The 26868-nt window shown below is 39.2% G+C and overlaps 5 protein-coding genes across 7 annotated transcripts; 2 read left to right on the top strand and 3 right to left on the bottom strand.

Moving 5' to 3' along the window:
* Positions 1 to 1033: 1033 nt before the first annotated feature.
* On the bottom strand, positions 1034 to 3780 carry LOC129456810 (uncharacterized). Its single transcript, XM_055226823.1, has 6 exons — positions 3700 to 3780; positions 3103 to 3553; positions 2781 to 3027; positions 2461 to 2710; positions 1911 to 2391; positions 1034 to 1819 (listed from the first exon to the last, which is right to left on the bottom strand). The coding sequence occupies exons 1-6, from the start codon at positions 3728 to 3730 to the stop codon at positions 1576 to 1578; spliced, it is 1704 nt and encodes a 567-aa protein (XP_055082798.1). The 5' UTR covers positions 3731 to 3780; the 3' UTR covers positions 1034 to 1575.
* A 392-nt stretch (positions 3781 to 4172) lies between these two features.
* LOC117382100 (cytochrome P450 4F3) lies at positions 4173 to 10211 on the top strand. Its single transcript, XM_033979138.2, has 13 exons — positions 4173 to 4450; positions 5088 to 5232; positions 5696 to 5749; positions 5821 to 5948; positions 6438 to 6559; positions 6636 to 6782; positions 6846 to 6963; positions 8107 to 8173; positions 8716 to 8845; positions 8907 to 9040; positions 9120 to 9184; positions 9257 to 9339; positions 9411 to 10211. The coding sequence occupies exons 1-13, from the start codon at positions 4190 to 4192 to the stop codon at positions 9604 to 9606; spliced, it is 1650 nt and encodes a 549-aa protein (XP_033835029.2). The 5' UTR covers positions 4173 to 4189; the 3' UTR covers positions 9607 to 10211.
* A 73-nt stretch (positions 10212 to 10284) lies between these two features.
* LOC117383240 (uncharacterized) lies at positions 10285 to 14779 on the top strand. 2 transcript variants are annotated; one of them, XM_033980356.2, is made up of 11 exons: positions 10285 to 10650; positions 11369 to 11521; positions 11591 to 11719; positions 12420 to 12586; positions 12661 to 12754; positions 12872 to 12961; positions 13032 to 13052; positions 13473 to 13493; positions 13581 to 13607; positions 13703 to 13741; positions 14207 to 14779. In XM_033980356.2, exons 1-11 carry the CDS (start codon positions 10572 to 10574, stop codon positions 14236 to 14238), a joined length of 852 nt encoding a protein of 283 aa, XP_033836247.1. In that variant the 5' UTR covers positions 10285 to 10571; the 3' UTR covers positions 14239 to 14779. The 2 variants fall into 2 exon arrangements, with proteins under 2 accessions (XP_033836247.1, XP_033836254.1); XM_033980363.2 differs by having other exon boundaries at positions 10291 to 10650; positions 14210 to 14779.
* A 198-nt stretch (positions 14780 to 14977) lies between these two features.
* Positions 14978 to 22770, bottom strand: slc19a1 (solute carrier family 19 member 1). 2 transcript variants are annotated; one of them, XM_055226802.1, is made up of 7 exons: positions 22707 to 22770; positions 22072 to 22129; positions 21607 to 21953; positions 19139 to 19871; positions 16900 to 17092; positions 16684 to 16825; positions 14978 to 16273 (listed from the first exon to the last, which is right to left on the bottom strand). In XM_055226802.1, the coding sequence occupies exons 3-7, from the start codon at positions 21874 to 21876 to the stop codon at positions 16076 to 16078; spliced, it is 1536 nt and encodes a 511-aa protein (XP_055082777.1). In that variant the 5' UTR covers positions 21877 to 21953; positions 22072 to 22129; positions 22707 to 22770; the 3' UTR covers positions 14978 to 16075. The 2 variants fall into 2 exon arrangements, with proteins under 2 accessions (XP_055082777.1, XP_055082779.1); XM_055226804.1 differs by lacking the exon at positions 22072 to 22129 and having other exon boundaries at positions 22707 to 22753.
* Positions 22771 to 24301: 1531 nt separating this feature from the next.
* On the bottom strand, positions 24302 to 25735 carry LOC117382434 (C-X-C chemokine receptor type 1). Its single transcript, XM_033979614.2, has 2 exons — positions 25714 to 25735; positions 24302 to 25624 (listed from the first exon to the last, which is right to left on the bottom strand). Exon 2 carries the CDS (start codon positions 25620 to 25622, stop codon positions 24546 to 24548), a length of 1077 nt encoding a protein of 358 aa, XP_033835505.1. The 5' UTR covers positions 25623 to 25624; positions 25714 to 25735; the 3' UTR covers positions 24302 to 24545.
* Between the last annotated feature and the right edge of the window lie 1133 nt (positions 25736 to 26868).

Raw genomic sequence — 26868 nt, 5'->3', positions numbered from 1 at the left:
ACACATTGCATATGCACTGTTGCACTGTTGTTCTGATGCTGCTGTTGTATATATTTTCTCCCTTTAAGTATTTCATTTGATTTTTTAAGCATATCTTTTTAACTTTGTGCATGCCCTTATTTGTATTTGTATTTATTCAGTGTGTTTATGTTGCACTTTTTCACCGAAGCAAGTTCCTAGTTTGTGAACTGTGTTCAGACTATGGCAGTAAGTCTTCTGATTCTGATATTTAGGCCTATATGTACATGTTACTAGACATTTCATAAAACATATCCATCCATCCATCCATTTTCTTCCGCTTATCCGGGGCCGGGTCGCGGGGGCAGCAGTCTAAGCAGGGACTCCCAGACTTCCCTCACCCCGGACACGTCCTCCAGCTCCTCCGGTGGGACCCCAAGGCGTTCCCAGGCCAGCCGAGAGACATAGTCCCTCCAGCGTGTCCTGGGTCTTCCCCGGGGCCTCCTCCCGGTGGGACATGCCCAGAACACCTCCCTAGGGAGGCGTCCAGGAGGCATCCTGAGCAGATGCCCGAGCCACCTCAGCTGGTTCCTCTCAACGTGTAGGAGCAGCGGCTCTACTCCGAGCTCCTCCCGTGTGACCGAGCTCCTCACCCTATCCCTAAGGGTGCGCCCGGCCACCCTGCGGAGGAAACCCATTTCAGCCGCTTGTATCCGCGATCTTGTCCTTTCGGTCATTACCCAAAGCTCATGACCATAGGTGAGGGTAGGAACATAGATTGACCGGTAAATCGAGAGCTTCGCCTTCCGGCTCAGCTCCTTCTTTACCACAACGGACCGATACAGCGACCGCATCACTGCAGACGCTGCACCGATCCGCCTGTCAATCTCACGCTCCATCCTTCCCTCACTCGTGAACAAGACCCCGAGATACTTGAACTCCTCCACTTGGGGCAGAGACTCACCACCCACCCGGAGAGGGCAAACCACCTTTTTCCGGTCGAGAACCATGGCCTCGGATAAAACATATCTATTCAAAAATAAAGTATAAAATGTGTATACTGTAAACATTAACTGGCATCATATGGTTTTATTTATCATTCAAGTTTTATCATGAAACTCACTCAAGTCACTTTTGAAAAAGTTGAACACAGATGTGCTGTTTACGCCTGTTGCATCATTGTTTTTTTACACCTCAGATTGGCCTGTGCCTCTGTGGTTCACACATGTAACAGTTGAGCAGGGACTGTCGCACTAATGACAAACAAACATAAACATGACTAGTTTGAGGAAAAATGTTTTTTTCTCAGAGGTATTGCAATTAATTATATTTATCATAATGTCATGTTTCTAATGCTGACATACAAATAAGTGCGCTTCTATAATTGATTTTAATTGTAATTTGCAAACATGGTCAAAAGTATTTGTATTGCTTTATTTTCTCTGCGATTCTAGATTTCAGTGCACAGAAACACACACTGTATCAAATGGGAGACTAAAATCACACTTTTCCCTCCAACACAGAATTGGCAGCTCCTGGGGTAAACTAACCTAAACTGCCTTTCACAATCAACAGATGAATACTGTTTACAAACTGCCTTCTCCGTCTGTGATGACATCATGATCTGTTTGGCTGGAGACAGGATGGCAGACATGACAGCAGGCCTCCCCTGACAGTCTGCTGCGGTGTAGGCAGTGAACTGGCCACTTCCAAAGACCCTCTACCAAACAGGGAGATGGGTCTGAGGCCCCCAGATCTCCTCATGGGGGAGGAGGTGCTCCAAACCGTCACACCTTGTGGGTTAGACTGTTGACCTGAGAACAGTGTCCAGGGCGGTGGAGTCTGCACATCTGAGCGACACCTACACACACAAAAGGACAGGTTAACTGTGCTACAACTAATCAGAAGTTCTAGACCTCATTGTGAACATAAAAACAGGAACAGGATCATACCTGAACGAGGTCTGTAGAAAAGAGAGTGATGCTTGTTTGGTCAGAGCCTCTTTCTGTGGGCTGGTCATAGATACATAGTCGTCCTGATGGAGGCTCTGACTGAGCTGTGGGGTCATGAGCACATATCCAGGCCCCTCTCTAGGTGGAGAATGTTCTGTCTTCATCTCCATGTAACATTCAGCCTCTGGCTCAGAGCTGGGCTCTGTCCTCACACTGTCTGTTCTCAGTGTCTCCTCCATGTCAGGGTCACTATGGCTGTGACTGTGCAGGCTTTCACATAAGACCTGAGGGCCACTGGGTCTACAGTGGCCCTGCTTCTCCCTTTGTTTTGGGCGGCTACGCTTTAGGGCAAAGAGGCTGTGGTACAGAGAGCCACTGCTCTTACTGGGACTTGAGGACCAGTTAAAGTCTGGAATAACTCTTAGAGCCCTCACCGCTTCACGGACAATCTCATGAATTTGTTGTGCCAGTGACAAATTTCCTGTCAAGTTACAAAAAGACATTAAAATCAATCTGCCTTATGAATAATATTTATACTGTTTCTAAATACCTTCCTCACTTGCTTCCATCCAGATCTCTCCAGGCCCATGAGGAGCAGATCTGCCCAGCTCCAGAAAGAAAGATCCATCCAAATGACCAAAGCGCCGCACAGCCAGCAGGGGCAGCGTGACTGAGGGCAGTTCATGGTCATGGCCCACTCGGACTAAGACCAGAGAAGAAGCCGTAAGACACAAAAGGATCTCACCTGTGAGAGCTTTGGAGCGGCCCAGACCTCTGGGCTTCACAGTGACCGGCCACACCTGGAACACACAAGTGAATCCAAGAATCCAAAACTTTGTACACTCACAAACATGACTCTGTGCTGCTGACCTGTTTAAAGAAGGAAGCCGGGGGTAAAGTGCAGTAACCTGCATCCTCTTCATCAAAGTCCTCTCTGTCTGCATCCTGTAGCTCTTCCTCCATCAGCTCCTTAATGGCCGTGTACCACTCTTGTTGTTCTTCGTCATCCTTCCCCACAAACACTAAGGTTTGGTTTTTAGCATACAGGGCAACTTTGTAGTCTTTTCTGGAGCTTGTGATCAGACTCACACCAAGGCAGCACCTCAGGAAAATGACCCTAAATACAAGCACAAACACCCTCATCACTGGCCAGAGCTGGCTGTTCTGGGACCACAAAAGTGCTCGTTCTTACCCTTGCTTGTGAGAGCCAAAAAGCCCTGTTTCGCCAGCAGACGTTTCCACTGCTGTGAACCTCTCTTGTGTTTTGTACCACTCAAGTCGACTAGGCCCGGAGTGACTTCCAGCTCTCAGGACAAAATATCTTCTGTGCTTTTGCTCTTGCTTTCCCAGATAGCCCTGTTTGATGACATCGATGTGGGGGCCCTGGTTCACTCCGAGAGCCAGAGGGGCCAGAGCAGCAGAGGGCAGAGTGGGACAGAAGAGCTCCTCAATGACATCAGATGAAGGGCCTTCATTGGATTTCTTCACAGTATTATAACTCCCCTTGTCTACTTGTTTTTCTGTACATTCAGGCAGCCAGAGGAGCTTAGAACAGTGATGGGGAGTTGAAGCAGTGATACCACTCCAGTTCTTATCACATGCTTCATGTGATTTTGCCTTTTCATTCATATCAGGATGGAAACCTGGACAAGAAAGAGCTTGGCTTGTGTGATTTAGAAATAAGAACTGAAGAAGTTGTAGCCAAATAGCAGATGTATTAAATTTAAATGTGTATTATGAACAAGCAGAGCAAAAACAATATTCCTCTATTTTTTTTTTTTTTTTAAACCTGGGTAGTCCGCATCACTTAAGACATTCATAAAGGTGGTGTATTGCTAAATATTGATGTAAATTCTCTCAAAAATCTCACTTAATAAATGTCAGATCAAGTTACCTGAAAAGTACTAGCATCAAAGTGTCCTTTCGTGTTGTTATTTTGACTGGCGTTGCATTTCTAACCTTGACGTTTTGCTCATTAATTCTCAGGTGTGTCGATGGGCGTGTCACGTGTCTCTCTGGCTGCTGATCCGCTTAATTCTCATCAACGCGTAGCACTGGAAGCTTTGGGATGCATTATCGCCATCTAGTGGTGAGTTCTAGTATTAGCCGTAGAGTTGTTGTCCAAAGTTGATAGTTTAAGGGAAACAAAATGTGAGCAGTTTATTTTGTCACAATGATGATGAACATTATTGTAATAGGTCAGTGGGTGCAATGTTTTCCTGTTGATACAATCAAGAAGGAACAGCTGGTTTGTATTTCAACATCAGTAACTTCTCTTTATGACCATAGCTCACATCACATACAGTTTGGCCGTATGTTTTTGCCTTTTTCTCACCATGTCTATTCTTCATGGTGCTGTGAATGTGCTGCTCAGGTTCTACAGTCCCTCTCACATCCTGTTGGTGATCGGAGCAGGATTGGGGTCGATGGTTGTGATCTGGACCGCAAACCTGTTGATGCGCCACGCCTGGTATTCACACAAGCTGTCTTGCTTCAGCAAGCCGCCTACACACTCATGGCTGATAGGGCATCTGGGCCAGGTAGGATCAGTGTTAAGTGTTTTGAGTAAACATTTATGATCCAGTGCTGTCGGAAAAGCAACTATTTCTTTTTAAGTGTAATATTTCATTCATTCATTTAATTTATCTTTTAATTATACAGTTGGAGCCCAATGAGAGCACCAGACTCTCTTTTTCATGAATAAAATACAGAACAGTACAAACCAAAACAAACAAAACAAATAATATAATAAGGTGCTTCAACAATTTATTTGCTGTAATTCAATTGGATACAAGATTTGTTTCTGTAATAAAATTATCATTTTGATTTTAACTGTCACATAATACTGAGATAAGTGTTTAAAGGATACGTTTTTGTTAAGCCAAAATCCAATATATTTATAGGTGGTGTACGCATTCCAACAGCAAGTCAAAAAGTCATACAATTTAACTTTCCTAGAAATAGGAATGATGGCTTTCTACAACCTCTGTATTTGATTTCTTAAGTACTGAAAGTAGTTATAGAAAGCTAGAGAAATAAAAAAAAACAACAATGTACTCTCCATGCATATTTGTCTGTGTCACAAGTACCTTCAAAAGTATCCTCACAATGCCAATCCACTATACTCCACACAAAGGGGGCAGCAGAAAATTGTGCAATATATTTTTCTTAATCTAGATGCAGAGCACAGAGGAAGGTCTTCTCCAGGTGGACGAGCTGGTGAAGACTTACAAACACTCCTGCAGCTGGTTCTTTGGGCCCTTCTATCACTTCGTCAGGATTTTCCACCCAGACTTTGCCAAACCTCTGCTCATGGCACATGGTAATCAATGTCACTTTTATATTTATTATTTCCAGAAAATAAAAATATGTTGCATTGTGGTAAAAGTCCTATATTACGCAAAATTGACTCTTGTGAGCTTTAAGCCATGTTATAATGCTGTTACCTCCTCAAAAACATACTTGGAGTTGTGATTTGTTTCATTCACATATGTTTGAGTAACATTTTATTATTAGTCTGTCTACATTTCCAAAGCTCAAAATGCTCCGTTCCACCTTGTGATCTCATCAAGTGGTAGCTTTCAAGTTAACTGATACCTTTTACCTTTTGTTCAGTAAACAATTCCAGGGCTAAATCATCCAAATGATTCTAGTGAAGGTGTATGGAGTTTAAAAACACACTGGAGCACTTCCTGTATTACCACATGATGACATCACAAGGTGCAACAGAGTGTTTTCTCTCTGAGAGAAGGACTCAGTAATATGGGCCCTTTAATCTATTTTAGGTAATATCACGGTAAAAGATGAACTCGTCTATGGCCACTTGCGCCCATGGCTGGGTAAGTTGTTTTCCATCTTGCCAAACTTTTTGTCTTAAGTTCTCTCAACTTCACAGACTTGTCTGTTCCAGGAGAGAGTCTGTTGATCAGTAATGGTGACGTGTGGTCTCGTAAAAGGCGTCTCTTAACTCCTGCATTTCATTTTGACATTCTGAAGAACTACATCGTCATATTTAACTCTTCAACCAACAGCATGCATGTAAGGAAAAACACAGTGGTGGAACAACAAGTAAATGTATACTTATGTAAAGTGCTTCACTAAAGTAGGTTTTAAAGTGGATACCTTTTACTTTTACTTCAGTACATTTGAGAGAGGGTATCTGTACTTTCTACTCCACTACATTTTTGAACAAGACTGAAAAGTAAAAACATTATTATTGTTTCAGACCTGCTGAAAAGCTGGAGGGTTTATTTTTAACACGTTCATAGTTTTAATCAATCATTATTAAAATCACCGTGCTGAAAGCTTTATTCTCCAAAATCTGCACAAAATACTTTAACTTTTTAGTCTTTAAGTACATTTTTAAACGGGTGCTTAAATACTTTTACTTTAGTGGATTTTTTCATGTGATAATTTTACTTTTTACTTTTTTTTCCCTCTAAATTTAGTATTTCTTCCACCATTGGCATTGTGTTTACCGGTAGTTTATGGCATTTGTTTACTCTGGCCTGTATTATCTCGTTTCAGGAAAAGTGGAAGCGTATGATCCTGAATGGAAAAAACAATATAGAGATGTTTAATGATGTCACCCTGATGACTTTGGATAGTTTACTCAAATGTGCTTTTAGCTGCAACAGCAACTGTCAGGAGTAAGCCCCTTCATGTTTACACACACTGAATACATTTATTTATCACAGTTATGACATGGATTCTGTAACATTTCAGATCCACCAGCGGGTATGTGCAGGCCATTGTTGAGATGAGTGATCTGATCATGGAAAGGAGGCTTAAAATGTTACACCACTGGGATTGGCTTTACTGGAAGACAGAGCAGGGGAAACGGTTCAAGAAGGCGTTGAGCATTGTGCATGGGTTAGTTTCATTAAAGTTTATTTTTAAAGGTTAAGACCCTAACAACTAACCTATGCATTTCAGATATACTAGAGATGTGGTTCAGAAGCGACGTGCTCTCATCAGTCAACAGACAAAGAGTGAGATCTCTATGACGGCCCAGAGGAGGAAAGACTTTGTGGACATTATACTGTCTGCAAAGGTACTGGAGACACACTGTAGAAGTAGACGACAGGTTGGGTTCACAATCAAAAGAAGGAGTATATTACCCCAATGGTAGTGATGGAATGTAACAAAGCAAAAGTAATAAGTGGATACGTTTTATTCTTACTTTACTACATTTGAAAGCAGGTATCTGTACTCTCTATATCACTACATTTTTTAACTGGACTGAAAAGTAAGTATTTTTTATTATTGTTTGAGATCTGCTTAAAAGACGGAGGATTTTTAACACTTCCATAATTTGAGCAAATAAAAATATTAAAATAAAAATAGCTTGGAAAAAAACATATTCAGTTGTTTCTGCTAAACTAAGTTCAGAAGAAATCTTTATCAAAATCACTACATTTGAAGCTTTACTAAATCTCAAAATCTGCATGAAATACTTTTACTTTTTACTCTTTAAGTACATTTTTAATTTTACTTAGGTAGATTTTTTTCATTGATACTTTGACTTTTACTGAGTATTTTTTGCTTCAATATCTGTACTTTTACTTAAAATTGAATACTTCTTCCACCACTGGGACAGAAAGAAGATAGAAGTTTTTGAACAGAAAAAGCACAAATGTTAAACCTTGTTTTTTTGTTGTTTTAAAATTATTTTTGATCATGACGTAGCACCAAAATCTCCTCATCAAATACTTATATATCATAAAAATCTAAAATAATTGTATAATTAACAAAAAATGGAAAACATAGCTTCATGATATTTTAGCTGCAGTTTTAACCTTAAACGCCTGCCCTGCCCTGGAGCTGAGTTCTTAAGTGTAGGCCCTTCAGAATATTATGTCACATGACCAGCAGATAAACACTGAGGTGGAACAATGAGAATGCAACGTGTACTGGTGGTTTTAAGCTTCAAGAAAGTGATGAGGTCATACTGTCAAATGGGGGCTAAGAGCCACATTTTCCCATTGATTACATTGTACTTTGCCATGAAATAAACAAAAAGGGCAATTCACAAATGTTGACTCTGATCATTCTATTAGTGACAAGACCCAAAAAATCACTGTTACAACACAAATCTGCATTTTAAGATTATTAATTGTAGCTGCCCCACCGGTATTAAATAATTTTGGCCTATAGAATGTTCTGATGTCAAACCCAGTTTTATCGGTGTCTGTAGGATGAAGATGGACAAGGTTTGTCAGATGAGGAGATTCTAGCTGAGGCCAACACGTTCATGTTTGCAGGTAATATTTCTCATTTTGTATTTTCTGATCTATGTTAGAATGTTGTGTCCTCATCACAAACAGACCTGGAGTTATGTTTTGTTTCAGTCACACGGGGTTTGTTTGTGTAACCCACAAACTCTGCATATTTAGGCTGAGTTCTTCTCTCAAACAGAAAACACTCCTTTCCACCTTATGATGTCATCATGTGGTAATACAGAAAGTGCTCTTCTGTGTTTTTAAACTCCATACAGCTTCACTAGAATCATTTGGATAATTTCAGCCCTGAAATTGCCGATCTCTACTGAAATAGAGATGTTAACTCAAAAAGCATCGCTTCATGACATCACAAGGTGGAACAGAGCATTTTGAGCTTTGGAGATGTAGACAGATTATTAATAAAGAGTAAACATGTGTGAATGAAACAAAACACTACTCCAGGTCTGTTTTGAAGACGTAACAACATTATAACATGGCTTAAAGCTCACAAGAGTCAATTTTGTGACATTTAAGTAGCAGGAAATAAAATAAATTAGCTAACAATAAAACATTTTTTTCTACAGGTCATGACACAACAGCCAGTGCAATTTGCTGGACTCTGTATAATTTAGCTCAACACAGCCATTACCAAGAAAAATGCAGAGAGGAAGTGAAGGAGCTGTTAAAAGAACGCAACGGACAAGAAATTGAATGGTTAGAAAGCACGGCACATTTGTAATTATGAAGTTATGTGCGTGTGTGTTCTCTTGTTTAGGGAGGATTTGACCAGCCTCCCCTTCACCACCATGTGCATCAAAGAAAGTCTACGGCTCCACTCTCCAGTTCAAGCTGTCACCAGGAAATACACCCAAGACATGACTCTGCCTGGAAACCGAACTGTCCCTAAGGGTAATGGGACAAACTACGGCCTCTTTTGTCTATGTGTACAACCAGTGCAATATAATATCTCCATTCTTTGTAACTTTAGGTGTCATTTGCTTGGTCAGTATCTACGGCACGCATCACAACCCCATTGTCTGGTCAAATCCCCATGTAAGGAAAAAAAACAACTTGCTTTTGTCAGTATACAGGATACGCATATGTGTTGTTTTATTTTTCTTTTAGGAGTTTGATCCCATGCGTTTTGACCCAAACAACAGAGAAGCACAATCTTCCTCTGCTTTCATCCCCTTTTCAGCAGGCCCACGGTACTGTTCCCTCGTCACTCACTAAATAAAAGTAACTAATTGAACAGTAATGTAATTGTGCATGTCTACAGGAACTGCATTGGACAAAAATTTGCCCTGGCAGAACTGAAAGTAGTGGTGGCGCTGACCCTGCTCCGATTTCGCCTCAGTCCTGGAGTCAACCCTGACGGGGGGACGACTGACGTGCGACGCCTTCCTCAACTGGTTCTGCGAGCTGAAGGAGGACTGTGGCTGCAGGTGGAACCACTCAACTCTAAAGGATCATAGTTATTGACTGTAAACATGTTTAGCCTTTTGTGGTGCACCTCCAGTTTTAGGTTGCTCCAAATAAGCTTCATTTATAGCGCTTTTCCACTTTCAAGACACTCAAAGCGCTTTACATCAAGGACCCACACACACATTCACACACACATTCATACACCAGTGTAAGCAGACACAGGGGGTGAGGTGGGTTAAGTGTCTTGCCTAAGGACACAACGACAGCATTCATCTGTGGGAGCTGGAATCGCACTGGATCTGACCACTCAACCAACGATGTTTACTTCAAGAGCGGGATTCGAACCACCAACCTTCAGATCAGTGGACACACACTCACCTGATTATTATTAGAGTTTCATGAATAGTTGTAAAAGTGCAGTTCATGGCCTAATGCATTAATAGAACAAAAACATGCTCTTGCCATAAAGACATCTCCCCCAAAAAAGAAAAAAAAAAAAGTAAAATATTTGACACAAATTATGGGCTACACAGACATAATATTCAGCCATTTTCCTGCGTGCTTCCCATTGGCAGTGCTTCTTCTTGTTATTATGCAGCTATACACTTTGAGATTATGTTTTATTTTAATGTTTTATTAAATCACTTTACATGTGAGTCACGTCATGGGCGTTTCTGTTCTCACCAGCCACTAGAGGGCGCTGATAAATGGAATTACATTGCTTTTCCTTCATTCAAGAACTCAACCAACTTCAAGATGGATGGATCTCTGAATGATTTCTGCTTTTTGCTCGCATCGTCATAACAGCATTTTCACTTTATATTGCACTTCTGTAGTCGCTTTGTACGTTTAAACACTGTGTCACGGAGAAAGACTTTACTTTCACTTTCATCGGGGACAGCCTTCTGTGTGTTCTTTTAGGCTAGCAAGTAGCATTCAACTGTTTGTCCATTATTAGCATTTAGTGAGTCAATTCTCCACATCAGATCTACTGTAGTTTTGCAGCCTGAGGAGGATGAAGTCGTGGTTCATGCTCTCTCTGGCTTTAGCTGCTTTTGTTTTTACTTCGTTTCCTGCACGAGCCGAACAATCAGGTAAGTTTTCATTTGGTTGTGTCATTGAAGATTTTGCAACTTTTGTCAGCACCTAGTTTAGCAAAATCTACTCTTGCTAACAATGCTGAGAGATTTATGAACATAGACTATTACTGCACAGTTCTGTGTAATAAAGGGTTAACAGGCTGTTGATAAACATATATGCTCATGTTCAGAGTCAGGTCAGATACATTCATGGACATTAAACTGAAGTCACTATGGATTATAAGTATAATTCTTTCGCATGTTTGCAGCTATTTTCAGTTCTATGTTATGTTTCCTCATCAAAAACATACCTGAAGTTTAGTTTGATTTCATTCACACGTATAACTCACAAATCCTACATACTTATCCTCTTAAACAGAAAACACTCTGTGATGTCACGTGGTAATACAGGAAGTGCTCCACTGTGTTTTTAAACTGCATACACCTTCTCCAGAATCATTTGGATAATTTCAGCCCTAGATTTGCCAATCTCAACTGATCAAAAGGTAAAAGGAGCTGTTAACTTGGAAACTACCGCTTCGTGACATCACAACATTTTGAGCTTTGGAGATGTAGACAGACCAGTAATACACAAACATGTGTGAAACAAAACACAACTCCAGGTATGTTTCTTAGGAGGTAACAACATTTTAACTCACCACACAAGAGTCTAGTTTAAATCAATCCAAGTCAGTACTGAAAAATTACAGATTAATACTTGCATTTTCTACAGTGATTTACAAGAGTGTAGGAGCAGATGTTGTCCTGACTCCTCCAAGTAAACAAAGTTCCATCACCCACATCCTATGGAAGCGAAATGGTCACTTAGCAGTGGAATGGGAAATAGAGAATGTGTCCTATGTCAAGGAGTTTGCATTCTTTACAGGTATTCGTCAACACTTTTATGTAAGAAACTAAATAGTTGCAAAGTTATACCAGCATGTTTTTATTCCAGACCACACTATCCTGGACCATTCAAATGGAGAACTGACCCTCAAGAATCTGACTAAAGAGTTCAGTGGAGTCTATACTGTTGAGATCAATGGGGAGACCGGCACTGGAAACATAAACCTGACCGTTCTCTGTAAGTATACACATGGAATGTTCTGTTCACAGTGCATTTTAAAGGAGTACTTAGTAACTTTTCTGGTTAGGGATGTGCCACCTGCTTGCCTCCATGGAGATGTCACTGCTTTCTTTGCTTTGAATGTCCCACATTAAATGTACCCATCTTGTATTTATTCAATTACAAGTGTTGTTAAAATAAAAAAAACTGCTTGGGAAGAGGGTTGTCAAAACTATCAAAAATGAGATACTAATCGATACAAAAACTAGTATCAAAAGTAGATAATCATTTGAACAGGTATCAATACTACTTGAGTTGTATCAAAACTAGCTTAAGACTGAGACACATGGTGAGTGAAATTACCATTAGACTGTTCTATGTTGAAACTGATGATTCTTTCAAAACAGCTTTTTTATAGTATCATTGTGGTTTCAAAATTGGTATCAATTATGAGCCAGTATCACACTCAAGTTTTAAATTTTTGTTTTGTGATAACACTACTTGGAAAACATGTCGTCTAGTGATACGTTCAGCTGGCTTACCTCTCCACAGATCTGACTTGTTGCTATACCTGGTAGCCTGCTTTATTTGTGTAGAGATACATTTATTAATGCCATACTGTGGAATATTCCAGGAAAAGCAACAACTCCATGGAGACAAGCAGGTGGCTGATCCTGAAAAGTGACACCTTCAGTGATACAATACTATTTCCTTCCAGCTCAGGTCCCAAAACCACAGATTTCTGTGTCGTGTAACGCGGAGAAGACTCAATGTACTTTGACATGCAGTGGTGATGTGACGGGTATGGACCCCAAACCCACATATAAATGGAAATTCAACAACACAGAGAAATCACAATCAAATGAACACTTTGAAATAACACCGGTATTTTGTATTTTGTATTTTTATGTGATTATTACATGAACTACTGAGCACACATCTTTTGCCTTTGATTTTAGGAGACTTCAGCTCCAGAGTTCATCTGTGAGCTGCACAACCGCGTCAGTTTTATGAGCAGCGATCCGATTAGCAATCCTTTCATTTCAATTCCAGGTTTTTATCTCTTTTTTGTTATTTTGTTTTGCTCCTTACGAACAGTTTTGTCATTTGTGTGATACCTGCAAGCATATATTTCTACATCTGTATATTGTTGGCTACTTTGTTTTACAGATGGTGTGAAGATAAACACTGGGATTGTAGTATTTGTGTGCCTTTTGGCTTGTGTACTTGTGACTGTTGTGGTGCACAGAGTTAAATCAGGTACTCCATAATTAGACCTTGATAATATGATTGTTTATATTTGTCTAATGTGTTTTATGTTTATCTTCAGGGATGTGGTTTTTTCAAAAAGGTATGAATAATTTACACCATATCTAGGCCTGTCACGATGATCACCACATCAACTTATCGTTCTATATACGAAAGCTGGAACCATTTATTCTTTGGGGGTCAGTATTTATCGTGTGTACTTTTTCTCTACACTGCTGGGAAATGTTTGTTTTTTTCTTGGTTTTACGATAAGATAAAGTGTTTCATTCTGCTGTTTATTTATTGTAGCTCATGATTTTTAACAATATTTAGAGATTTAGAATACTTTTTGTGGTTTAAATCTGCTCTTGGGTTTTTGCATCAGTAGCAATTTCTTTCAGTATTATCTTTTATCGTCTGTATTTACTCCATCAATACATCACACTTGAAAATCGTGACAGGCCTAACCATGTCTGATTCTAATTGTCTTGTAAAATCATTAACACTGATTTTCCTTCTGTAGATTCGATGCCATGGCAACCCGGTAAATTCATCACATTTAAAATTTGTAATATATATGGTTATTTTATGATGCATTTCTAAAAATCACGTTATTATTTTTTGTGTCCAGACTTTTGGCAGAAGCCTGGATGCCAAGGTAAGATTTTTTTACTCAGCTATTATTGTACCTAAGGTTAATTCACAGTTCAGTGAAATAGAGACAGATCATTCATCTGTGTTTCTGTTTTTCAGCTGCCCCTGAACCTCGCCATGCTAATGGTGATCAACCAGGTAAGGCCACTCATTTAAAGGTCCTATATTACGCAAATGTGAAAATTGTAAGGTTTAAACCATGTTATAATGTTACCCCCTCAAAAATATACCTGGAGTTGTGTTTCATTCACACATGTTTTATTACTAGTCTGTTACAAAAACTCCAGGGGTGTCATAGATTAAACTCCAAAACCCCCTTTAGTTAAGTAGAGATTGGAAATTCCAGGGCTAAAATTATCCAAATGATTCTAGTGAAGGTGTATGAAGTTTAAAAACACAGTGGAGCAGTTCCTGTATTACCACATGACATCACAAGGTGGAACTGAGTGTTTTCAGTTTGAGAGAAGAACTCCAAAACACAACTCCAGGTCTGTTTGTGATGAGGAAACACATTATAACATAGATCAGAAAATGGTGTGATATGGGCTCTTTAAGTTGTGTAGTGGTACTGAACTGCCCATAACCATTTTTTTTTTCTTTTAGCAGAAAGGAATGCCATGTTGGAAAGCAGTTAATGAAGAGCATGTTACAACGACACTACAAGAATCTAATGAGTTGCTAAGTGAGAGTGCTCTGTTGTAAAACAATGGAAAGAGGCTGGGCGATAACGGAAGAGAGGTTTTCCTGTCACTGCCTTAAAGGTTATTGGTAGTTTACGGATGGGGTTTTATATTGACATTCTTTTTATGTTTTATAATTATTTAATTTAACCTCATTATTACATCTTGTGTGACTTTACTCTTCACACAGTTTAGGTTTAACATTGGACAATTGCTGTTACTGTTTTGAAAATGATTTGGTTTAAAATATTGTCCATAATTTTAATAGATGGTGAGATTTCCATTGTTATAGGAACATGACATATTCATATTTTCATGTTTTACTAAAGCTTTATAATGTTAATATTAACCAGTTGTTCACAGTAAATGTACTACAGTTTCACTCCTAATGTAAGCCACTAGAGGGCAGCACTGCTTTTTTCTACTGTATCCCAAACGTTCAGGCAAAGGTATGAGAAGAATTTTTCAAACTGGTGATGCAATTAAAGATATTTCCAAAACTGAAATTTAAGTTTTCCTTGAATCTGAATCTTTCAACTATTTTTGATTCTATGTGTAGTAATTATGGAAATGTGGTATCCTGTTTCCTTCTTTCTGTTGACCTTATTCACCAGGTCAGTATCCACTTCTTTCATAACAAGCCCTGCAGTTCTGTTAAAGTCTCTGGTTCCAGGTGAGTGCAGTTGACAAAACATTTTTACTTTAATACAGCAGCTATTTATTTGTGAATATAAAACATGGGTGATTTGTATACAGCATTAAGAATTCTTCACATTTTAAAATTACGCAGCAAAGTGACACTTTCTATAAATATATAAACACAATTTTCTAAGAATCAATACTGTGGCTAAGGTTTAACGCCCATAAAGAGGCAGACTTTTGGCACTGTATCCCAAGTAACACTGGTTTTCAACAAAGCCACTGTATTAATGTCTTGATTTTAACGTGAGATGCCTATTAAGTGATTTTGGCCATAGAAAAATGCTAGAAAAACTTCGTAACAGCAAACAAGTGGCTAGTTCTTATCCTTAAGGGCCTATTATTTTCTAATCTATGTTATAATGTTGTTTTCTCATCACAAACAGATCTGGAGTTGTGTTTTGTTTCATTTAAACCTGCATATTTAAGCTGAGTTCTTTGCGCAAACTCCATATACCTTCACTAGAATCATTTAGATAACACAACTCCCGGTATGTTTTTGAAGAGATAACAAAGTTGTAACATGGCTTAACCTCACAAGAGTTAATTTTGCATAATATAGAACATTTAAGGTACAGTGATTTTTTTGTCCCAAGTCCATCTTCAATAGAAAAATGCTAGAAAAACTTGCAAGAATGATGTAAAAAATAATTAGATCAACAAATGCCCTACAACAACAACCTGTAAACAAGTCAGTTAAAGGGAAATTAAGGGAAATTATTATCTATATTCTAAAAAGATTGTGTCATTTAGCTTCATTACAGTAGTATCAGTAGAACCACATTTCTAGTAGAACGGCCTTGTTCAGGTTTACAAAACATCATCCAATACTGATGTGGGATTGTACCTGAACATGCTGATGACATAGTAATCGTTCACATTTGCACTGTCACAGAAGAGATAGGTCAGTATTATTCTCTTTCGTCATGCCTAAACTACCAAGATTTAAGATGACCGCCCCCGTACAACAATACTGCGGTTATAAAAAGTAATACGCATCGTCGTAAAATTATAAAAATGAGAAGTGCATTGACGTCAGAGGAGGCACTTGTTATCACACTGCTCAAAATATTTCAACTAAGACGTGATATTTTTAAGACTTTAAGACGCTTTTGCCATTTGACAGCGGCTCCATCTCTGGACTGGCTGCCACTGGGGTCAGCTCCGTGGACATCTCGTTGGCCCCGTCTCGTCTGTCGGGCTGGTTGCGAAAATGTCGAATTATGACCACCGCAGCACTGATAAAGTAGACCACTGTGAGTAGGGTGAAGTAGATGAAGTAGACAAGAAACTGGGGAAAAAAAACAAAAATATTCACTCAATAACAGCAATAGTACAAGCATTGGACTGTATTAGGCAAACTGTCTCAGCTGGTACTTTGCCACAATTTTCCTCTTTCCAAACAGGTTAGACATGTTAATACTTGCCAGTCGGAATTTAAAGTTTAAAAACTGCCAACTTACATACCAAATTGAAACAAAAACTCAACCACCAACCCAAAATATGATAAGCAAATTCTTTACTTACACATATTCAAAAAATATACAGCGCTTTTCCACCTTCAAACCAGTCACCCATTCACTCACACACACATTCATACCCCAGTGTTGGCAGACACTGGGGAGGAGGAGGGTTAAGTGGCTTGCCCAAGAACACAACTACAAAATATACCAATGTTTTAGTTAAATATGTGATTCTAACCTGTTTGTGCACATCCAGCCCCAGCCCTTTCTTGTCCGAAAATATAAAGCTGATGGTGCTCTTTAAGATCGTTCCGAGGAAAGTGTTGATCCCAAACACAAGAGCACATAGTTCCTTTGTAAGAGACGAGGCAATCTGAAATCTGAACATGTCACACAAGCGTTACAATACCAGGCAAGCAATATTATGATTTAAAAACACACTTGGATAGCTTACGTCGCTATTGGCACCAAGAACTGGTAGAAGGCTCTGAAAAGCACATATGCGACGTAGCACACCCAGATGTTATTTGTGGTCCCCATGAGCAGTAACAGTCCAGCCTGGAGCGCAGTGATTACGGCTATGACCAGCTCACCCCAAACGTTCCATCGGATTTTGGCATAGCCCGCAATGAAGGATGTCAAGGCACCTTCAAATTCACACAAGAATCACAATCAGTTACTAGACCCTTAATTTCAATATTTCTAATGCAAAAATACAACATGTGGAAAATTTGTAGAAGTCAACAAATACAATCTATATGTAAACATCTTTATATAGCACTTTTTTACTTTTCAAAGCACACAAAGCGTTTTACAACAAGGAACCACTCTCCCATTCACACAAACATTCATATACCAGAGTACACAGACACTGGAGGTGAGGTGGGTTAAGTGTCTTGCCCAAGGACACAATGGCAGTATTCATTTGCGGGAGATGGAATTGCATCGTCATCTGACCGCTAAGCCAATAATGTTAATGTGGAGAGTGGGATTTGAACCCCCAACCTTTGGATCAGAGGACAACCACTCTACCAACTGAGTTACTGCTGCCAAACTTATAAATATTATAAATGTGTATTATATTATTTGAATATACTAAAACAGTATTTCACACTTGACTGCTCCACAAACACGACTTCCTGTTCCCCTAAAATTCAACATTCAAAAACTCAATGAGCTCCTCCTCTCTCAACATCTTAGATTAGGTCAAAATAGTAATTGGCTAATTTAATTTAAAATCTGAAATCAAATCCATTTTCTTCCGGATAAGCGGAAGAAAATGGATGGATGGATGGAAATATTAAAATAGTAATTTTAAACTTTTTAAGAACAGTTTGAGGTTTTTTGTTTTTTTTTATTTGAGTATGCTGCAGCAAAATTGTGTAAGCTTTTTTTTACTCATATTATTTGAATGCTCCTACTAAAATAGTATTTCACACCCTTAAATCTTAAGCCTCCTCTGGTTACACAGTTGACACAAGACTTTATCAGTGGATTCCAGAAAAGAGCATTCACAGTGTCTTCTGCTAACCTCAAGTTTTACTATCTCTGAGTTTTCCAACTCTGCTCCAAACCCGTTTAGTGAAACAGAAAACTCTGAGTTGTCTGTCTCCGGGCAGATTAACCCTGAGTTAACTCTTAAACCCAGAGTTAATTGAACCTATTTTATGAAACAGGGTCTTTGTGTCCTGCTGTTCCCATTTCACATTAAAACAAATCACGTTCCTCCTACTAATATGCCCCACACCCTCTTTTGTCAAACCAACCAACTCCATGACGTCATTCACAACCCCCAGTATCTACACATTATTATATCATTACTGTGAAAGAATAAGCTACGGAACTAGTGTGGAACACATTCATTTGTGATTCAGGCTTTGTCCATGCTCATAATCTTTTATTAAAGCAATCTGCAAAATCATGTTATAATTATTTCTTTCTCATTTATCCGCTCAGAGTTGTTTTTGGAGTGATTCGTGCATGTTTGAGCACTTTTGAATCGCTTATTTTCAAGACCATATTGCAGACGACACCCACTGTGACATACGCACTTCGTTCATCAATTTTATTTTCTTAATCATGATACTCGTAGGATTCAGCAGAGTCGTGTAATAAAAAAAAAAAATCGGTTATTTGCTAATTGAGGTGCTGAGTCTTGTGATGACATTTACGGCGACGTCAGCTCCCATTAGACACTGCAGTTTTCTAATGCGGAATTCAGTGGACTTATTTCTTTTATTAAGTTGTTTTAGGTGAATATTGTGATTTAAAATGTGCAAATTATAACAGAATGATCCAGGGGTGTCATAGATTATAACTATATAGCACACACAAGCACAATAGGTCTCATTTAAGGCCATACTTATTTAGGATTTGACTGCTCAGTCCTTCCTGCAGCTAAAAAGTACTTTTCTGTCTACAGTCTCTGTCTCCAAATCTACAGCTGTTGTGTAGTAGTTTTGATCATGCAATAGAGAGGATTAAAGTGGGTCATGTGGTTTGATAGTGGCAGTGGAGTGGAGTACAAAGGCCAATGAAGTTGTATGGACCTGATAATAATAATAATTATGTCATAATGTAACTTGTGGGTGAACTTCATCTTTATGGTCAGAAAGTTACGTGACGTTTCCAAATGCAAACCTCAAATGACTTCAAAGCAGACCAGTATGAAGTTTAGAAATGTAAAATCTCACTTAATAAAGTAGACGCGGCCTCTACTCCACCGTTGTACACGTTCTTGTTCTCTTTCGCTGGATAGACCTTGTTCCATAGAATGTGGACATAGAAGAGGACCAGGTAGTACCCCGTGGAGTTGAAGATCCACCATAACGACCACAGCCTCAAATTTGGGACCATGACCACATGTTTCAGCTCGAGCAGCATCTGCACTATCGCTGAGTCCTTCCACTTCGATTCTGAAGATTTATGAGGATTAATTTTGTCTGTTTCTGCTTTTGCTGCTTTTTCCTGGCTGCGGTTAAAAAACAGCGATCGCTTCGGCCAGGGGAGGCAAAGCGCAAGCAGCAATCCGAAGCTTACAAATCCTAATGAAATGGTGCTTAGGGTGTAGAATGTGATGTTACCCAATGATAAACATAACTGTCCCAAAACGGAGCTGGTGAAAACCCCGAGCAGAACTGAGGAGCGAGAGTAGCCGGCCACGCGTTGGTACAGGACGGGGGTGACCAGGGAAAAGATGTAGGAGGAATAGGCCACGCGGCAGGCCATTGTGATCCCATAGAAGAACTCCATGAGCTGCATCTGGAGGAGGGATGTGCCCAAGAGGAGCAAGAGCCAGATGACCACTTGACTGAGCCCCTGAATGACCAGAACGGGCTTGTAGCGCAGGAAGTCGGTCAGCAGGAACGCAGGCACCAGCACGACCATGTAGGAGTAGGTCAGCACAGGGGTGATCTCATTGGTCACCTGTGAGACAAAAAGACATCAGTCAGAGGCAAGCAACAGTCGACAACAATTGAAAGCTTTAAAACGTCCAAATAATTATTCTAGTTTGTCCTTTTGGATTTGTCCGTCATAGTACTGACTTGGGCATTGTTTCAAGAAGCAGGTTTAGGCCAAACTCAGACTTTGTGTGAAACTGAAAACTCTGAGTTGAGTTTTCAGGGTTAACAGAGAGAGTTAACCTGAGTCACCTTGGTAACTCGCTCTGTGAACCTAACCTAGTCCAGAGGTTTGATTCCTCTAACCCTGAGTGTAACCAGAACTCCTGAAGGAGAGCTCTGATTGGACAGTCACAGATGGACCAGGTGCACTTAAGTCTTAACAAGAGTTTAATGATTTCACTTGTATTCATTTATATTTTACATTTATTTTACTCAAATGACTTAGAGGCCTGATCTTTCATGCCCTTCTGTTCTAAAGTGAAGATCAGGTCATTAGATTCATGGACCACACTTTATTTTATTTAATTCATGTACACTTTTAAATTTTGATTTATGTAGGATACATTCAAAAACTCAACGAGCTCCTCCTCTCTCAACATCTTAGATTAGGTCAAAATAGTAATTGGCTAATTTAATTTAAAATCTGAAATCAAATATTGAAATTGTAATTTCAAACTTTTTAATAACAGTTTAATGTTTGTTTTTTTATTTGAGTATGCTGTAGCAAAATTGTGTAGGCTTTTTACTCATATTATTTGAATGTTCCTACTAAAATAGTATTTCACACCCTTAAATCTTAAGCTTCCTCTGGTTACACAGTTGCCACTGTGAATGCTCTTTTCTGGAATGCATTGATAAAATCTTGTGTCTTCTGCTAACCTCAAGGTTTACTATCTCTGAGTTTTCCAACTCTGCTCCAAACCCGTTTAGTGAAACAGAAAACTCTGAGTTGTCTGTCTCAGGGCAGATTAACCCCGAGTTAACTCTAAAACCCAGAATTAATTGAAACTGTTTTGTGAAACAGGGTCTTTGTGTCCTGCTGTTCCCATTTCACATTAAAACAAATCACATTCTTCCTATTAATTTGCCACACATCCTCTTTTGCCAAACCAACTCATGACCTCCTTCACAACCTCCATTAATCTCCGTTCTGTCCTTCCACTTGACCTCCTATCTGGCATGATATTACATAATATGTTGAGACGTTTGATATTCGTTTCTTCTAATTCAATTTACAAGAACATAGCTTACGTGAATTCAAATTTTATAAAAAAATCTATTATTATGTAAGGTTTATGTATCCAGGGTAGCAATCTTTTCTGATAACAGATGTCTTGGCCACGATGTTGAGCAGAACAGTTGTTTGTTTTTATCTCATCTGTAACAGAGCGCAGCTGTGAAGCATGTCCACAACACCAGGAAAATCAGACTGAGAGTGGAATGTGAGTGAAAACAAACAAAACAACAACACAACACATGTCTAATGAGTGTTTCTTATGCTTTATCATGGTAACATTTTGGCTGTTAACTTAAAACTATCATTAATCTGTTATTTCCTGATTTCAGTTACTCAGTGGTGTGACATAACGTTGTACTCCTGCAGACTTTTTTCTTCTCTGACCCACTTGTAAAAAATTTGAACTTTGACCGTAATGGGTTGGATCAGCAAACTCGCCTCAGAGAACTCATTAAACTCAACAAGTCAGGAGCGATGGACTCGACACTAAAGTCACGCAAGCATGTGTATTTTTCCATACCTGTTCTCTGGTGAAGTTCTTCTCCATACTCAGTAGATACGGGGTAATAAAAGGCTCCCCCGGCTTAATAGAAGCCATAAAACCATAGAAGCACAAAAAGACAACAGCAAACTTCCACTTCCTGGGTTCTTCTTGGGCAGCTTGAGGAGATGGTGGAGAATCTGAGGCGCATATGTCCATCTCCGTATCTCCATTTTCCACTCCTGGCAATGTCAAATTTCTCTCTCCATCCAACTCGTCTCCGCTGGTGTTTGGGTCTTCGGCTACCATCTTGAGTGATGGAGGGACGTCGGTGTGTTAAATAATCCTCATAGGGGTGTGATGTAATCTGGCTTTAGGTCCAACTTCTAAATCAAAGTTGAACACAATTTGGAAGATGTTATACCAGAAAATAATGAGGAACTAACACTGAGCCATTTAACAAGCTTGGTTAAAATACTACATGGTGCGGAGGGAAATGTTGACCTTTGTGTCAATCCAAACAGCGTGACAGAGTTATCCAGAGTCCTTTGTCATTGCTCACCTGAAAAGAAAAAACAGGTTTTAGTTTAACACAGCATGGAGCTACAGAAAAACATGTTTACACGTCTAATTGTTCTTTTTTGTGGTGTTTTCAAGTAAAATGTATGTATACAACACGTTTAAAACTACTTCTGCAAAAAACAAATATATATTTAACAATTACCAGTGAAAACAGTGATCTTTATCTTGACTAAATACATAATCAGATGAATAAATAAATAGATTTTGGAGATAGGCAGTGTAAAAGGGTAAACACTGGCTCTTCTGTGAACGAGCAGCATGCACTAGTCCATCTCTGTAACAGCTGTGTTATTACAGAGAACAAAACTCAAAACTGAGCTTTAAATAGGCTGCATCTCTTTAACTAGCCTTGTTATTAAGCCTGAAGGAGATTTATGTACAAAACAGCTCAATTGTGTAGCCGGCTAAAAGTAGCATCTGCCCTAATAAAACACTTTAGTACATTCACGACAGAAACAGTGATATTTGTGATATTCTGCGAAATCGGAGTAAACTACACAATCTTCTGATTTAGAGCGCTGTTCAGATAAATCTAAGTGCAGGTTAACACTGCTCACCTCGTGCTCTGCATCAGAATCTGCTGCTTTCTTCAGTTCAGCAGCTCTGTGTCCCTCGCGGGGGCTTCTGGGATATGGAGTCCACAGTAATCATTGTGCAAGCTTGTTTTCAAATTATGACATTTCGCAGTTGGGTACATTTTAATTTTGATGGTTGATATTTTAACCTGTTTGTGACCCAGTTTTTCATGCAAAGACAATGACCTATGTTCAGGAAAAACTGGATTTTTACAGTATTTTTTAAAGAGTTTACTTTTGACACGTGCTTTTAGCCGTAAACACGTCTCACGTACGCCATCTGGTAGAGAAGCAGTGGTGGGACACTCGGCTATTTTATGGCATCCGAATCTTTTGGACGTTCCGTTCAAAAGACTTACGATGGATAAAAAAAAAAAATATTCGGGCGCTACGAGAAAAAAAGTCGTAATATTACGAGAATAAAGTCGTAATATTACAAGAATAAAGTCGTATTTTTATGAGACTATAGGCTGCTGTGCGTGAGTGAGTGACCAGTGCGTTATGTGTTATAGAGAATTTGGAGCATTTTCTTCAGATAAACTTTCAACTGGGGTTTACACACGATAAAATACTGTGTCATTTAGCCCACCATCACCACAGTATCATCAGTATAAGTACTTTGAAGGGACACTGCAAGCATTTGAGTTTGTTTAGTCGGAGGAACCAGACAGCAGCCTATATTCACGACTTTTTTCTCGTAATATTACGACTTTTTTTTGGCTTCGACTTTTTTCTCGTAAAATTATGACTTCTCGTAGCGCCCGCATCATTTTTTTTTAAAATATTTTTTTAATTGAAGTGACCCTTATGCTCCGTCTTAGACTGGCTCTTGACAGAAGTCAATGTGGGAACTAATTTTATCTACAAACTAATCACACAGACATGGCCAAGACTGAGATGCGTTTAGTGGGAGTGTGTTTACCCTTTGGAATTATGAAAATTTAAATAAAATGTTGCCCTATAATAATAATAATAATAATAATAATAATAATAATAATAATAATAATAATAATAATAATAATAATAATAATAATAATACTAATAATAATACTAATAATAATAATAATAATAATAATAAACAACTAACTAACTGTTATTATGATGCCAAATCTTTTTCTTTTTTTTTGTGCTCATATTTCTCACTCGTGTCGTCTGCTCTGCTTCTGGGCTGATTCTGGTGTTAGTTCAGCATTAATCAGTATAAAATGCATAGAAATTATAAAGAAAAACATTCAGTTCTTTTAAAATTTGAGTTCCGGTTCCAACCGTTCACGCCAAGAACCGTTCAAAAGAGTCGAGTCGTTGACGAACTCCACATCACTAATTTCAAGTTATATTTATTGATTTTTCTCAATGCTCTTGTGTTTTTCTTCATCCTTGTTTAATTTATGTATAATTTTCATCATGTTTTAATCATAAAGACTGTACTGTAAGGCTGAGATTCAAACTCGTGCGGCTAACGGTCATAATCATTATTAGCATTAAGCTAGTTCTGTTATGGATAGCTACAATTATTGACTTTAATTAAGATGCCATTTCTTTCTTTGTCAAATAAAAAGTTTATTGTGGTGACAGAATATATATAAATGTGGAGTAACAAATAACTCAAAAAGAAAACTTGCTATTTATTTGATTTACAAATGTATGCCTGCTTTACTTAAAATACAATATATAATTGAATATAAATTGCTCCAGCATAATACAGGTGCAAGCAGCAGGTAAACCACTGGATGACAGTAGTGAGCTTAGAAAAGTGTAGCCCAAACCTGACCCAAAGAAACTTTTATGAGAATATTTTATAACCAATATTTGTCAAACTTTTCACAGGGCCGTTGCATGACCTTCTGATGTTTGAGAAGTGGATCTGCTGTATTTCGACACTGACATCCTCTCTTGGGCCATCTTTCTCTTCAGCAGCATCCTCATTTTCGACCTGAACTTCTCTCCCACAAAGGCGTAGAGGACTGGATTGATGCAGCTGTGAAGGAGAGCCAAGCTGTTTGTGACCCCTAGCGCTGTGTTCACCGACGTCCTCCTCGCACAGTCGTATGGAATCAGGTTAGCCCTCAAAAGCATATCAACGATCATGCTTAGGTGGTACGGCAGCCAGCATAGAAAAAACACAATCACCACTATTATAATCACTTTCATCGCTCTATGCTTTTGAAAACCCCTGGTGCGCAAGATCCTGGCAATGGTGATGCTGTAGCAGGTTACCATGACACCAAGAGGAAGCAGGAAGCCAAAAATATGCCTAAACCCACGAATGGCAATCCTCCATTTTGATGCATTGCCAATGTCAAAGTTATCATTGCATATCATCCAATCAGAGCCGTTTCTCGGACTCGAGACGTCGTTGAATAGAGCGGGCAAGGCCAGACCGCAACCCAGGGCCCACACGCCCGCACACAACAGCTGGCTACACATCCTCTGGCGACTTTTGAGGCTTTCGCTGGAATGCACGATCACAAGGTACCGGTCGATGCTGATACACGCCAGGAACAAGATGCTGGTATAGAAATTGGTGTCAAAAATGAGACTTATAACTTTGCACATGAAGTCTCCAAACAGCCACCCTCGTATCACTACAACTGCCCAGAATGGGATGGTTAAAGCCATTAGTCCGTCCGCTATAGTGAGGTGGAACAGGTAGACATCCGATGGGGTGAGGCTGTGTCTGCTGGTGCGTATTACCCAGCCCACCAAGATATTGCCAGGGATCGCCAGTAGAAAGATGGCAATAAGGAGGAGGCATATAGTGATGCCAACGGTCGGATCCAGTAGCTTTACCTCACACGGGATGGCATGGGGGTTCACTATGTAGTACGTAATATTGTTGTGGCTACTGTCGTTTAATTCGTAGAGAAAGTCGTCGTCGATTTCCACCACGATAGACATGGCTGTGATTGGAATACCAAATATTAAAAACGTTTCTAAAGCTATTGAATTATTCTTTGCTATGATAAAAAAAAAAGAAGGATGAGCTTACCGTCTGCTCTAGTGCCACTTCTACAATGCCCCTACTAACGGAGGCTGAAGAGATGTTTCCCCAATTTCCTGTTTTGCGTCCTGTTTCATATGTCTACTATTTTACTGCGTCATTATCAGCCATCACTTGAGTTTAATTTTATAATTCAAGTGTTATGTTTTACAAACCAACTGTGCAAACTGAGGTATTGTTTGTGTTTCAATCCAAATTACAAAAGATAAATTTCTTTTTCTTCTTCATCACATTTTAAAAACAACAAACTCAATTTTCAGCATTTATTTACCACCTTAAATGTTCATATTTTGTGACGTAAATTTTTTAATCATCACAAAAATCGAATTGATTAGTTGGTTAAAAATATTTGTAATAACACAGTTGACCATGTTAGGAGTACCTTGCATCAACGCCTCTTGAGTAACTAACAACATGGTAAGGTGTTGTACAGGATTTCTTCTTTGTCCTGTCACTCTCTCAAAATGCAACACTTTGTTCTCTTTGCTGCTATTGCAATCAGCTGCTCTCCCACAGTGCATTTGTTTCTCGGATTTGCCTTATCTTGCGTCTGCATCAGTGGAGAATCCGTCTTTAATGGCCTGGCAAACACCCGTCAGACTATAAACATGTGACTAATAACAGGCTCATGCAGAGAGGACGGACGCAGCTTTTACCTTGTAAATGTTAAAGGCGCTCAGAGACAGGTATCGTCCCCACCTACTACTCCCAGTCTCCATAAATCACCTCATCACAGGGTTAAAGGCGCAGCGCACACAACATCTCAGTGTTTACAGTTATATGTTGAAGGAGATCCAGATGCTTTGGATCCACAGTGAACAACTTGCCAACCGTTGTGCTGTGTGTAACATGACGGCAAATTAGAACTGCACTGTCACATATTGGTCAAATAATAATAAAAAACTTAGTTAGCTATAGCCAGTAACCATTCCTATTTTCAAAAAGGACTATTTACAAAAGATATTTACCAAAAGCAAGACTCTATAAAAAGTCATGCCTCAAAATGTATGCTGTTGCAAATTTAACTTCCTCTTCTGGTTGTCCACACATTTATATTATCTTTAATAGGCCCATATTATTTCCTGTTTCCTCATAACAAACACACCCAGAGTTGTGTTTTGTTTCATTCACACATGTTTGACA

The sequence above is a fragment of the Periophthalmus magnuspinnatus genome, chromosome 2 (assembly GCF_009829125.3).
Source record: "Periophthalmus magnuspinnatus isolate fPerMag1 chromosome 2, fPerMag1.2.pri, whole genome shotgun sequence".
Lineage (NCBI taxonomy): Eukaryota > Metazoa > Chordata > Actinopteri > Gobiiformes > Gobiidae > Periophthalmus > Periophthalmus magnuspinnatus.
Note: the sequence above shows the minus strand (reverse complement) of the source record. Positions and strands in the feature narration are given on the sequence as shown.

Coding starts and splice junctions, on each gene's coding strand:
- LOC129456810 (XM_055226823.1), bottom strand. CDS start 3,730: ATGAATGTCTTAAGTGATGCGGACTACCCAG. Junction 3,028..3,102: donor TTTGGCTCTCACAAGCAAGG/GTAAGAACGAGC, acceptor GCTTGTATTTAG/GGTCATTTTCCTGAGGTGCT. Junction 1,820..1,910: donor TTTCTACAGACCTCGTTCAG/GTATGATCCTGT, acceptor TTGTGTGTGTAG/GTGTCGCTCAGATGTGCAGA.
- LOC117382100 (XM_033979138.2), top strand. CDS start 4,190: ATGACCATAGCTCACATCACATACAGTTTGGCCGTATGTTTTTGCCTT. Junction 4,451..5,087: donor TGATAGGGCATCTGGGCCAG/GTAGGATCAGTG, acceptor TTCTTAATCTAG/ATGCAGAGCACAGAGGAAGG. Junction 8,174..8,715: donor CAACACGTTCATGTTTGCAG/GTAATATTTCTC, acceptor TTTTTTCTACAG/GTCATGACACAACAGCCAGT.
- LOC117383240 (XM_033980356.2), top strand. CDS start 10,572: ATGAAGTCGTGGTTCATGCTCTCTCTGGCTTTAGCTGCTTTTGTTTTT. Junction 13,053..13,472: donor GATGTGGTTTTTTCAAAAAG/GTATGAATAATT, acceptor TTCCTTCTGTAG/ATTCGATGCCATGGCAACCC. Junction 13,494..13,580: donor TTCGATGCCATGGCAACCCG/GTAAATTCATCA, acceptor TTTTGTGTCCAG/ACTTTTGGCAGAAGCCTGGA.
- slc19a1 (XM_055226802.1), bottom strand. CDS start 21,876: ATGGTAGCCGAAGACCCAAACACCAGCGGAGACGAGTTGGATGGAGAG. Junction 17,093..19,138: donor GGCCGCGTCTACTTTATTAA/GTGAGATTTTAC, acceptor GTGAATTTGAAG/GTGCCTTGACATCCTTCATT. Junction 16,274..16,683: donor GGCTGGATGTGCACAAACAG/GTTAGAATCACA, acceptor TTTTTTCCCCAG/TTTCTTGTCTACTTCATCTA.
- LOC117382434 (XM_033979614.2), bottom strand. CDS start 25,622: ATGTCTATCGTGGTGGAAATCGACGACGACTTTCTCTACGAATTAAAC.